This window comes from Notolepis coatsorum (assembly GCF_963971535.1).
Source record: "Notolepis coatsorum genome assembly, chromosome: 2".
Classification (NCBI taxonomy): Eukaryota; Metazoa; Chordata; class Actinopteri; order Aulopiformes; family Paralepididae; genus Notolepis; species Notolepis coatsorum.
Window position 1 is genome coordinate 128,074,368 of NC_140166.1, and position 14,226 is coordinate 128,088,593.

A 14,226-nucleotide genomic window follows, 5' to 3' on the forward strand; every position below is an offset into this window, starting at 1 on the left:
TCTCCCGTTCCTCTCGTTGCGCTCGTAGCCTGCAGACTTTGAAAAAACAACGTGTCGTATATAGATCTCACACCCTGCTCTTCCACCTCCTCCTCTCCTCTCTCCTCCTCCCTCCCTCCCCCTCCTCTTCTGGTCTCTCTCTCTCTGGCTAACCTCCTACCAGTCACGGTGCTGTCAGAACATATTACTCTACTTTGATGACAGCTCTCAGTGGCCAGCTGTGTACAAAAGATCTGAAAAGGTGAGATACTAACACCCTTTATTGTGCACGCACTTCCATCAAACCCACGCATGTGTACTTACTGTACCAAGAAGCAGAGGTTTATGTACTGGGCCAGCAGAGTGGCATACCATGACTGTAAGATCACAGGTTCGATCTGTCGAACTGTCTCAGAAGGATGTGCAAAAAACAGAGACTCAATCAATCAATCAATCAATCAATCAATAAATTAACCAATACATTTTTATTTATATTGCACATTAATTTCCATAACATAACATCAAAAGACATTATGTAAAAGGAGTAACAAGATCAGTGATAATACCTCAAATATAAAAGTGGATAGTAAAGATGAATTTTAAAAAGCAAAGTTAAAATGACTGCTTATATAAAAGTATGTATCTGTTTACAAATAGTTTGTGCTGTCCTCACCTGTCCTCAGTTGTCCTCAGGTAGACTGTTCCAATGGGCCATAGATGTTTAAAACAGCCTCACCATATCTCTTTCTACTTGTTAGAACTACTAAGACTCTTCAGCTAATGGAGCGAAGGGCTCTACTCGGGATACAACTCAAAAACCTGTCAGATGAAGGGCAAGGCTATGTAAGGCCTTAAATCCTAGGAAAAAAAATCAAAAATCAATCTGAAAGCTAAAGAGATTTTAACACAGGGGTGATACGGGCTCTGCTCTCTAGCAGCAGTGTTTTATATTAACACATTGACTGCCATGCTGTTTTTCCATCTTTAATATCTGGCTCCAGCGTTTCAGACCGTTTTAACAGTGTTTGTAGGCCCATCGTATATTCCATATTATAGCTATGGAGACATACTATGGCTCATTTGAAATGCTTATATTTATACTCCCAACAGGGAACAAACCGTTTGTTTCTACAAACCTCTGTTCCTGCGCAACCCCAGCCTAAATAGTGGCCATTTCCCCAAAATGCATGCAAATCTTTCTAGAAAGCGAGATATTGCGTCTTTTGTGAATCATGCGCCTGTCTTGGCTTTTTGAGTTTGACGAGACCCAGCCATGTATTTGTAATCCATAAACGTACCTCGTCCTTGTTGTGCAAGAGCGAATTTGCAAGAAGGAGGCTGGGAAGGACGGCGCTATGAGGAGCCAGATCTGGCCTCAGTGGCTCGCCAGCTCTGCGGCCCCGCCTCTGCATTCGATCCCTCGCCGCGTACAAGGCCTTTTTGTCCGGGCAGATGTTGTAAACAGACCCGGTGTGCCCGGAGGTCTGACGATGTCGTTCGGTCCATCGAAAAAAATATGGAAATATCCAGTAATCCGACATGTGAAACAATGTCCAGTAGCTCTTGTCTTGTGTACAAAGGGTCAGCGTGAATAGACTGGACATGATTATTATGCAAATAATAGTCGATCTGCCGTTCCTGCCGGCGAGACAAAGAGCTGCTGCTGTGAGTGCCGTCCCCCCTCTCAAAAATGTTCTCAAAAGGTAGGCGAGACTGCCACCTATCGGAATTCCATCATCATCACAGTTTTACAAAATCCATGCAGAAGGTCAACGGGACTGTCTAGTATCATAATTAAAAATAAAAACATAAAACGACTATACTCGTTTTTGGCAGTCAATGTGTTAACTGGATCTGATTAGTTGTATTTTTGGGTAATATTGAGGCAATTCTTTTATTATTAAAGGTTGCCTTGGTTACATTTCTGATTTTGGTATCAGAATAATCCAAGATGACTCCTACATTTGTAGCCTACAATTTGTTGTTTTTAGACCAAAATGTGGCCATGATTTTTAAGATCCAAGCTTTGAGATAAATGTCCCTGTAGGGGCCTTTTCATGAATCATCTCCAATATGTCAGTGTTATCCTTATTGAGTTGAACGTTCTGTGTCCTACATTGCATAGATGGAAGTTAATGCTGTGTGTGGGGATGATACTTACTAATGGGAGCATGTACAAGCGAAAAAGGACAAACCCAAGAGCGGAGCCCTGTGGTCCACCACATATGATGTATATTTTGTCTAGTTGTCTCTAGATGACTGGTCAGTGAGAGAAACAATGTAATGCCTTTCGTGGCCAATAGTATTAAAAAGCCACACAGAGTCTAACAGAATTAGAGCAGAATATGGTTTTGCATTCAAGACAGTCTGAGATTTTAAACATCATTGTGCTGCACGGACAACCCTGAAACAGATGTGTGTATCAGTGGTGGGAGTCAAACTCTGGAATTCTCTTTATAATGAGTTGAAGTACTGTAAAAATATTTTCCAACTAAAAAATACTTTTAAAGACAGAACAATGAGAACATATGAACAGCAGGTATACATTTCTCTGTATCTGATTTGATTTATTTTTTGTTTTTTTCTCTTTTCCATGCATCTGCATAATATAGCTATAGCAATATTATTATTATTATTATTATTATTATTATTATTATTATTATTATTATTATTATTATTATTATTATTATTATTATTATTATTATTATTATTATTATTATTATTATTATTATTATTATTATTATTATTATTATTGTTATTATTGTTATTATTATTACTACCGTTATTATTGTTATTATTATTCATGGTTATATTATCATTATTATTAATATTGTTATCATAGTTATGGTAATGATTATTATTATATTATTATTATATGGTATGAAGCTGTAAGGTGCACTTGAGCTGACAATTATGTTAAAATGAATATGAAGTTTGGAAGGGGGCAGGAAACATACGTTTTCTTCATCCTGCTCCTTTTCGGCCAGCGGTGTATCATGTTAAAAAAAACATGTTGGTGATATTGTGCAAAGATTAACTGTACCCCCATGTACAAAAATAATTATAATAATAATATAAAAATAAAAAAAAAGATCATTGAACGTTTTAACTATATGGCTGTCTGTGTGCTGAGACAGCAACTCCATGACAGCAGCATCATAGTGCTTTTACTACCGATAAATCATGTATAATTTCACCATTTACTCAGATAAAGACTACTAAAAGGTAACCTGTGTAGGATAAATTAATTATTATCAAAAGTATCGTGTTCTGTTGCAGTGACATACAGTATATCTCATACAGATATTGTCATCATTATTTATGCCCCTCGCTGGCTTTGATGGTTTCTCCCAAAGCACCACTATGCAGCTTTTCATAATTTTCTATGGAATGTCATGCTCCAGGGATTGGAGTTTGCTGCAAGCTGCATAAAAAACGCCCGGGTTCTTTCATCAAGGCATTCTACTAAACCATCCTATTCCAGATTTTCGTGTTCTACTGTTTTCGTGCTTCACCACAACTTGGTGATATTACTGTAACAAGAAGAAAGCACATGTAGCATCATTAATGTGACAGTACTTTTCAGTTGTCTAATATTGTGACGTCACTTCCTTTCTGGGTACGTCTTATCACCCAGAACTGCTACCAGAAGGAGGCGGTGCTGAGGCCAGAGAACAACCAGGTCATCAACCTCACAACACGCTACACCTGGTCTGGCTGTGTGGTAAGAGCACACACACACACACACGCACGCACGCACGCACGCACGCACGCACGCACGCACGCACGCACGCACGCACGCACGCACACACACACACACACACACACACACACACACACACACACACACACACACACTGTAAATTTGACTCCAGTGTAAACTAACATTTTACTGCTACAAAATACAGTGAATACAATTAAAACATATTTCCATTATTATTTCTGTATTTTAATTGGCTTTGATTGATTCAAAGGTTAATGCTTTCCCATTTAGTCCTATTGACTACCTAAATGTTTATTGTTGTTCAATGTGAGCGATCTGTAGTGCCGAATTTCCCTCAGGATTATTAAAGGATTTCTATTCTATTATATTCTTCTATTGTTACTTTCTCTTGTTTGTTTACCACATTAGGAGGTGTGATTGCCAGAGCTCTGTTGTTGTTGTTGTTGTTGTTGTTGTTGTTGTTGTTGTTGTTGTTGTTGTTGGTGTTGTTGGTGTTGTTTCTGTTGTTTTGTGTGGAATGTGCTTATCTCATGCTCACAGTCTATTGTGCTAATTCAATGTGTTTGTGATGAAGATCTCTCCACATTTACATAACAGCATCCTCTCTCTCTCTCTCTCTCTCTCTCTCTCTCTCTCTCTCTCTCTCTCTCTCTCTCTCTCTCTCTCTCTCTCTCTCTCTCTCTCTCTCCCTCTCTCTCTTTCTCTCTGCCAGGTGGAGGGTGATGGGGATGAGGAGGTGCTTAGCTGTGTGGGTGGTCGCAGTTTCCGCTCGGTGAGGGAGAGGTGGTGGTACATCGCTCTCAGCAAGTGTGGGGTAAGCACCCACCTTTAGGCCACCTCCACGCTCATTCCTACACACACTTCCTCCCACACATGCACCCAGGGCCCAATTCACACTTGATTTGAGACAGGATTTCATACCAGTATTGTGCGAATTCAGTATTGTAGAGTTTCCTCCAAATAGAGAAATTATGGAATAAATCCAGCACCTCTTGTGACCATTTTACATATTGTCTGGTTTGGTTTTATTATTTATGTGCGTCCTTATGGAATACAATCATAACATAATCTAAATGTATTATTAACTCATTCACTGCCAATGACGATTATACTCGTTATTGGCCGCCAATTGTTGAACGGCAACAACGAGTATACTTGTTATTTGATCGTTATTTCTTTTATTCGATATTTCTATTCATTACAGGCCCACTGACTCGGGGTTAACATGGGGAATCCTCATGCCAATGTAAAAGTGCAATACCGGCCGCATCACGCTAGACGGCGGTATCGAGCACCCTTTCTACCCTTGTATCTTTCTCTGTGGGACGGCCCCAGGTCTCGGGGTTTCATTTTTCCTTGTCGGGCAAGATGAACGGTTCTGCCGGTTACATTGAAGCGCGTCAAATATCTCCGATCCATTATGTTATGGTGGATTATGCCGTCGAGCAAATGGACATTGGATATACCAGATGGCAATCAAACAATTGGAATATTCTTTTTTGATTATTCCCGGCCACAGGTAAGGGCGATCTGACGTCAATTTTAGCTTGATCCTGCAATGCTTTCCTACCGATCGGCTGATAACCGCTTTTAGTGTTCAATGCGAATGCCGTTACTGACAATCAAATAATCAGAAACGACCCCCCCCCCCCCCCCCCCCCCCCCCCCTTTCATGCATTCATGATGGAACATAATAGCTATGATCTAGATTTGATTTCGGAACGATAGCGGGTTCAGGCAAGAAACGGCAAAGTCTACAGTGGAATCGACATATACTGCCATAACTAAGCATTTCATGAATTACCCTAGACCGCTCTAAAACCATACTTATATTCACCACGGTATAACACGGGAACGTATGGATAGAAAAATTATCTCTTTTTTGCATCTTGACCGGAAGAAACTCAATGTCAAATGACTATAGTATTGTATCCATGGCTATAATATAGAATAATATAGATTTAGGTCTACAAACAAGGTGACTAACTCCCATCGTTTACAGCGTGGCAGTAGCTACCACAGGATAAGGCTAATAGCTGGCAGCCAATGAGTTAAGGATCAGTGGTCTATATTGATATTTGTTCTAATATTGTTTGCTTATTGAATCTTTCATGATGCGGTCGATATGAGAAATGAACATTAACGGCACGAGACATTTACACAGCAGCGTCCTCACCCTCACCCTCACCCTCACCCTCACCCTCACCCACTCATCCAGGGACGTCAGCTGGAGAGGTGACCTTGAGACCTGGGCACACATCTGTCCGACTGAGGCCGCCCTTCCACTACTACTACCCAAACCACCTTCCACTACTACTACCCAAACCACCTTCCACTACTACTACCCAAACCACCTTCCACTACTACTACCCAAACCACCATGTGTTGCATCGTCAGTGCAAGATATTTGAACCATAAAGGGCTTTGTGGAGACCTAGGAAACGGGTTTGGCCAGTTCCTCTATTTTGTCAGTCTGTCACGAGAGGGATTATGAGTTGCAGTTGCTTATACATCAGCCCGGCGGCACATCCAGGTACTTTCACAGACGCTCCTACTTTTGATGGAAAACACACAGACACCCTTCCTATTGATCTCTATTGTATTCGGCAGATGGTGCATTAAGTTAAGTCAAGCAATTACTTTCCAACACTGGCCACCGTTGAGAGTTCACACTATTGTGAAAAGTTACGTTTTGAACTTGTTGTCAGTCTTCGTCGCCTATATTCTACCTTGTCCTGTTATGAGCATCGAATGGTGTTCCATGACTAACAGGCCATAGTGCCCCCACACACACACACACACACACACACACACACACACACACACACACACACACACACACACACACACACACACACACACACACACACACACACACACACCACACACACACACACACACACTTGCAGGATATATTACCTATCTTGACGCATCCACTCTGTTATCTGTTATCTGTCAATTGAAGGAAATCTGCTGACTCATTACAATTAAAGGCAAGTGTGACTTAAAGGGGATGGGGGAGACACATCCATTGACTACGCTACACTATTGCCCAAGGCCTCCCCAAGAAACAAACCTGGCAACCAGTGGGCAGAAGATGCTACAAGACGACCCATGTGCATGCTTCTGGTGTGCCACCCGACTTCAGAGATAAGCACCTGCCTAGAGAAGGTCTGAAGATGAACATCTTCTCCCATACATCTTTTGTATTAATATAAGTCTGAGGACTAGGGATGAGCCCGAATCCCATTCTGAATTCGGGAAAGCACTGATGATAACAGATATATATATTTGTATCCGAAATAAGCTTGTTATGAAAGAAAAACTCCACTACATGTCTTTTTATGCGCTCTGCGGATACAGCCATCACTCTCTCTGGAAGGCACAGTCTGTCTGATGTGGGAGTGTATGAGAGGGAGAGTTGGGCATAGGTTCATAAACAACTTCTAAGGGTAAACCTAGGACAAACTGAATTGCAGGCCCAGTGAGGGTAATGTATCTTCTCAATGATTCTATGTTATAGCTATATGCTCGTTCTCTAATGTATAGTGGAATAGCTTACTCTGCTCGTTGTATTTCCCGTTAAAGTAACAGTTCATTCAAATATGGTCCGTTGGAAATCACGTGGAGGCGGAGACAGCGCTGCGGGTGAAAACGGTTCTGACCGTTGTTTTATTGGAATATCCAACAGCTTAAATTATCTGGTTCACAGTATCAATTATTTTCTATCTCTAATCAGCTTTTCCCGGAGGGCTTCTTAGTGGCGTCTCTTATTCTCGAACTGGTGGGGTGGATTCTCCGTCTCTGCTTCTCCGTTCTCTCTGCGTCTCGGTGTCTCCGTGTCTCTGTCTCACCTCCATCATTCAACCTGTAGGTTTTATAGAGAAGAGAGAACCCCCCCCCGCCCTTGCGCCATCCAGTGCCGTCACCCCAGAGAGCCTGCTTTCCTATTGGCTAGAAGCTCTCCCCTCTCAGTGATTTGGGTCTTGCGAAACAGCGTTACAAGGTGACCTTACAGAGGGGATATGAACTAGTTTCCTTTTAGAATGATTTACCCAAGTGTCCCTGAATGCGACCCTCATACAGATGGAAATATAGTACCCACTCAACCTAACAGTGGGTATCACAGAATGGCCTGTTTGGTCTGCTTAGCTAAAGTAAACAGAACTCGGGTGTTGGCCTTCAGGCCGTCACTTCTTGACTTAAAAGTTAGTTATTGGGCGCACCATCCCTGTTCGTTGTGGAGGAAGATGTGTCATCTGTTTGCCATTTGATCTGTTCTTATTTTTATGGCACTCTGGGCTTTTTCCTATAGCTGCTAGGTGAAGGGTGAAGGGTTGCACTATTAGCTTTTGACTGAATTCTCCTGTGGCCTTTTCCAGAAACCGCTAGATGATTTTGATCCCTCCTGTAATGCTTATACGGGTCATTTTGATCAATTTAATTTACGACAATCCCTTCTCTGAGGGGTCTACCCTCATTATGTAACCAGTACATTTCAAAATCAAAATGATATAATATTTCCATAAAATATAAACAATTTTTTTTTTCTTAAATCCAAAAATCCCAAAAATTCCAAAATTCCACTTACCTCTTCTTCTTGCACAGTTATACACATTATCAGTTATTATTATGACATCCAGTCTAGGTCCGTCTCTTTATACAAAAAGATGATCGTACCATTCTCAGCTTATTTCGTTTAAGACTATACATTATCCATGTAATTACCAAATATGTCTATTTTGTGTAATGGACTCTGCAAGAAAAGATTTACCTCACACCAATATAAGACTAACAGTTCTAATAAAACACGAAGGAGACTTAAACCATAAACATATAAACACTGAATTTCTCCTTCGCAAAAGACCTTCTGAGGTCTATTTCCTCTTAGCTGCAATTCTACCAGTTATCCTCACTGAAACCTCTGAGGTCTATTGATAACCCTTTTTGGCCGTGTCTCTTCCGTTGCATTTGCGCTAATCGCTCTCTCCTCCAGCGTCCTTGGTTCCGCTGTTGGTACTCCGCCAAAATCCACAGAGGAAAAATCATCATTTTCCAATTCCAATTCATGATCTCCTCTGTCTGGCTCCTGCAAAAATCCTTCATTTCCCCTAGAGGGACCATCATGTTTGCCTCTGTCTGGTTCCCCATAATCGTCTTCATTCTCCCCTTCGTCGTGCCTTTCCTCCTGTTCTTGATCAATGAACAGGGGTTCGGATTCCAATTCTTGCCCATCTTGCAGGGCTTTTACGCAATGCGAAAGGTGAAACCACATTGAAGATCCTTTTACCTGTAGCGCTCTTTCCGTAGCTCTTACGACCTCGTACGGTCCTTCCCGCCGCGCTCCATACCACTTGCGTCTGAACACTTTAACATAAACGTAGTCCCCTGGTACTATCTGGGGAACATTCCGCCTATCCTCCTCCTCCTCTGTCTCTCGTTTACTAGAGACATAATCATAGATTGCCCCGTGGAGCTTTGACATGTACTTCACGTACTCACGCATCTCGTGGTCTAGAATATCCAAACTCGGACCTTTCCCTGCTGCGCGCAATCCGGGCACAACCATACATCGGCCAAACAACATTTCGTGCGGAGTTAAACGCAGGCCCCGGATCTCGCTAGATCTACAAGCCATTAATGCTAACGGTAACGCGCTCAGCCAGTTTAGACCGGTGTGTTGACAGATCTTAACCAATTTGTTCTTAAGTACCCCGTTCATGCGTTCCACAGCCCCCTGGCTCTGAGGGTGGTAAACGGACCCGAAACGCTGTTTTATCCCCATCTGTTGGAGTACTAAACGTACAGTTTTGTCTACAAACTCTTTTCCATTGTCCGACGCGATTCTATCGGGAATTCCGTAACGGCTTACTATCTCACGGCATAAGAACTTAGCCACTGAGGCAGCATCCTTATGTTTAGTCGCGCAAGCCTCCACCCACTTTGAAAATCGACACACCACGACAAGAATGTACCTTTTTTGGTTAATCGGTTTTATCATGTCTACATAGTCAATCACAAGTTCTCTCATTGGGCCATTTGGGGTGGGGATGTGTCCCGGAGACACAACGATCCCTCTGCGTGCATTGTTCTTCAAGCAAATTGCACATCTACTTATTACACAATCAATCTGCCGTAGCAGGTTTGGCGCCCAAAACCCATACTCTTCTATTTTTCTACTCACCTCTCTCCGGTGTGCATGACAGAACTCATGCGCAGTTTGGATCAGCAGTCCGACCAGGCCCGTTGGTGCAACCACAAGTCCTTCATGGTTCCGCCACAAACCTGCCCCATCCCGACTAGCCCCTCTTGCTGACCAGAGATTTCTCTCCACCTGACTCGCCTCTTCCTGAAAGGTCAAAACATCTTTGTAAGTAATCTTATCTTCCAACTCGACCTCATGTGTGATAACCAATACCTTACCTGCTCTGTCCGCACCTGTCACTTGCTTGGCAGCGACATCTGCCATGTTGTTACCTCTGGTCACCTTAGACTCATCAGACTGATGGGCAGCACATTTGATAATCGCAATTCGTTTGGGTTTCATTATTGCTTCCAACAAATTGGTTATCTGACTACAGTGTCTTATGGCGGTACCATCTGCTCTCTTAAAACCTCGCCCTTTCCACACCGCTCCGTAGAGAAAACTGATATTTTGTGCGTAGCTGCTATCAGTAAAGATATTAACCGTCTTGCCTTCTGCCATTTTGCACGCTTCAGTCAGAGCGACTAGTTCTGCCAGCTGAGCTGAACAGGGTTGTGTCAAGGCTTCGGCCTTTTCTACGACAAACCCATCACCTTGTGATTTTACTACAGAGTAACCTGCTTTTAGGTCCTCTCCAACTCTGTAACATGAGCCGTCTGTCCATAGTTCCAAATCAGGACTGCTAAACGGGAAAGCCTGCAAGTCAGCTCTAAGTCTGGAGTACCTCTCAGCTGCCGCCACACAGTCGTGAGGTTCTCCATCCTCAGGCTTAGGAAGGGTCTGCGCTGGGTTCACTATGGAACACCTAGTCAAAGTAACATCTTCCTGTTCCAAAATCCTGTAATAATTTTTCAGACGGGGTATCGTTAGTGCAGATTTACCAGATTCCAACAAATTTTGGATCGCATGTCCTACCATAATATTGACTGGATACCCCATCATGATACTTGCAGCTTTCTCGTACATCAGGAAGACTCCGGCGCAATCTCGGTAGCACGGAGGCATTCCCATTTCCACCTCTGAATAGGCGATGGAGTAGTATCCTATTGGTTGTGGATGGATCCCCACTCCGGTGTTTTGTGCCAGTACTGCGCATGCATACCTCTGATCTGAAGAGGAAGAGACATACAGTATGAACTGCTTGGTATAATCAGGCAAAGTCAAGGCCGGGGCAGCTAACATACGGGTCTTTATGGTCTCAAATGCCCTCAGGCCCTCCTCAGTCCAGGTTACTTTAGCACTCAATTTATCATTTTCGCAAACTTTTATCATAGCTCTTAAAGGCCCTACTAGTTCTGTATAATTCTCCACCCAAGTGGAACTATACCCGACGATTCCCAAAAACATCATCATCTGTCTTACAGTCACTGGCTTTGGAGCTTTCTTAATAGCCACCAAATGTTCCTCTGTAATAGCTCGATGGCCTTTTGAAATCGTTTGACCTAGATATGCTACTTTAGGTTGACAGTACTGCAATTTTTTCAAAGACACCTTGTGTCCCTTCTCTGCTAGTAGTTGCAATAGTTCGATAGATTCCTTGTGACATGTTGTCTGATCGTCGGCACACAAGATAATATCATCCATATACTGAATGACTCTGGATTTCAATCTCAGGTCTAACCCGTCCAGATCCTCTCTCAAGATCTTGTTAAAGATGTGTGGGGAATGCTTTAATCCCTGTGGGAGCCTAGTGTACTCATAATGCTCATTCTTATAGGTAAAACCAAAAAAATGCTGGCACTCTTTGCTCAAAGGTACGCTAAAATAGGCGCTACACAAATCTATAACCGTAAAATACTCAGCTTGCGGTGGGATGAATGTCAGTAGTGTGTGGGGATCTGGGACATCGGCGGGATAGTCAATTAAAACCTCATTGACGGCCCTCAAGTCGTGTACCAGACGGTACGAGGTGTCAGGTTTCTCCACTGGCAGCAACGGCGTGTTGCTCTTGGGGCTCTTTGTCTTTCGTAGTACTCCGGCTTCTAGAAGTCCTTTGATTTGTGGCTCGATTCCGGCCACCGCTTTTTCCTTCAGTGGGTACTGACTTTTCCAGGGCAGGGTTGCTACTGGTCTAAGCTCCACCCTCACTGGTTGAGCAGATTTGATCAGTCCAATGTCGGTGCTATGTTTCGACCACAGCACTTCTGGTATGGCCCCCATCATCTCCTCCTTGAGGCTCAATTTCTGGGGGGTGTCTTCTACTGTCTCCTGTGACAGCTGCACCGTCTGGGGACGTCCCATCCCTGTGCCTTGAATCATTATCTTGACGAACCGCTTGTCCGGGCTTATCCATATGAGTCGGTTTTCCTTCATCTGTTCGAACTTTATTTCTTCTGCCTCTTTCATCATCATTCCGATGTGTTGTTGGTCGCACGAGTCGGTCACTTTCAGAGTCACGTGGGGAACGCTGTCTGTGATCTCGTGTTCCTTTTGCAGATAGTTGCTCCGTGCAAGCCGTATTGCTGCTCCTTGGGGACCCATCACTATGCTGGTGGCGTTGAGCTGCACCTCCTCTGGTTGATTTCTCAGCCACTCCTCGGCTTGTCTTTCATCCGCATCTCTGTAGTACTGTAGAGTGCAATGGTATGGTGTCTCTGGGTTCTTTGCAGCTGGCATATTGGCGGTGATGAATGTCTCCCATTCCAACGCTGGTCCAAGCAATTCCTGGCTTAGGTTCCCCAACCAGTATACTTCCGGTGGTCGGGGGTCCGTCCTTTGCATCATTTGATAGTATTGGTCTTCTGGGACGTCGATTACACAACCATCAGGCGTGCATAGAATGTTCATCCCCAGCATACCAAGGCCGTCCCTGCCCAGTAAGCCGATGGGTGCGGTGTCGGAGACCAAGATGGAAACAGTCACCTCTTTGCCTCTGTACTTCAGGGTGACAGGTTCTGTCACTGGAATCAGCTTTTTTATTCCCTCAAATCCAATGGTCCGTACATATCGACCGGACATGGGCAGGTGTGTCGCATCTTTAAGTTGGACCACAGTGTACGCCGCCCCGGTGTCTGCCATCATCCTGACAGATTTATTATTCACCGCTACGTGCACTATTGGTTCCTCCCTTAAGTGTGACAATGACAGCTGGCACCCCCCCATTGAACTATCTGGGCCTCGTCAGAACATCTGTTCCGGCCCCCTGGATGGATTTACTGGGCCCATGTTCTGTTGCTGGTTCTGGTCTTGGGTCTGGCCTTGGTCTTGGGTCTGGTATTGGTTTTGGGTCTGGTATTGGTTCGGTCCGTACCACTGATCCTGGAGTCGGCCGTTTCCTCCTCGGCCACCTCCTCTGTTATTTCCTCGACCCCTGGGGCTGGCTCGCCACCCTTTGTCACAGTATCGGGCAAGATGGCCGAGTTCTCCACAAGACCAGCACTCAACCGATGCCGGCCATCCAGACGATCCTCCTCTTGGACGTCCATTCCCTCCTCGGGGCTGCCAGTTCGATCCCCGCTGATTCTGTTGTTGTATGGGTGCCGGTGCTTCCTGTTTTGTGGGCTGTGCTGTTTCCTGGTTGTTCAGTTGTCCGCTATTCCCCGTTTCGGCTCTGGGCTGTGTGGATTGTACCATGGCTTGGAGGTACTCTACCACCTTGATTGCCTCGACAGGCTGTTGGTACATGAGCTTTCGCTGACTTGCCGTTTCTTTGTCTTTGGCCTGTTGCTCCTTCTTCCTGTGCAGCTCCACTTGATGGCTCACGTTCTCCATGTATGCATCTAAAGGAAGGCTTCCCAGGCATACCACTTCGTTCAGTTTTTGTCTCACCTCGCTGGAGAGGCCCTTCTGTATTTTTTCTCTTAGCATCGCCTCTCCCATTGGATTTTGTGCGGGGTCTTGGCCAGTCATGTCTCTCCAAGTGGCGTAGGCCTTTGCCACATACTCTCTGGGGGGGGTATCAGGTCCCAATGCACCAATGTGGATCTTGTCTGGATGCATCAGGGTTTGATAGGTCTCCCGCAGGACCCGCCACAGTGCTCCTCGGTGAGCGGCGAAGAGGTCCTGGTCGTGGGCTCCAGACACTACATACCGCACCATGGCAGCCTTGGTTAGTAGTTCTTCCATGCCAGCGACTCCTACTTTGTGAGAGAGTAGTCGCTTGACATCGCCGATAGCCAGCTGTTGGCCTACCATTATTTCCTCCAGCTTGGCAATCCATGGAAAAGCCCCATTCTGGAGGGAGGGCAACTTCTCCGATATTTGGGACATGTCTGAAGCATTCCATGGCTGGTACTCCAATCCCTGATGTCTTATCATCAAGGGTTGTATGTTGACCGTAGGCTCTCGGGTACTGGATCTGGTCACTCTTTTTTCTTCC

General features: G+C 44.4%; 1 protein-coding gene across 1 annotated transcript in view; it reads left to right on the plus strand.

Moving 5' to 3' along the window:
- Positions 1–14,226, plus strand: part of tmem145 (transmembrane protein 145) — a gene marked incomplete at its 5' end in the record, with an annotated part of 144,936 nt that overhangs the window by 26,576 nt on the left and 104,134 nt on the right. Inside the window, 3 exons of the mRNA XM_084308291.1 lie at positions 164–241; positions 3,617–3,703; positions 4,416–4,517. Coding sequence (XP_084164417.1) covers positions 164–241; positions 3,617–3,703; positions 4,416–4,517 — 267 coding nt within the window. The remainder of the gene's footprint in view (positions 1–163; positions 242–3,616; positions 3,704–4,415; positions 4,518–14,226) is intronic.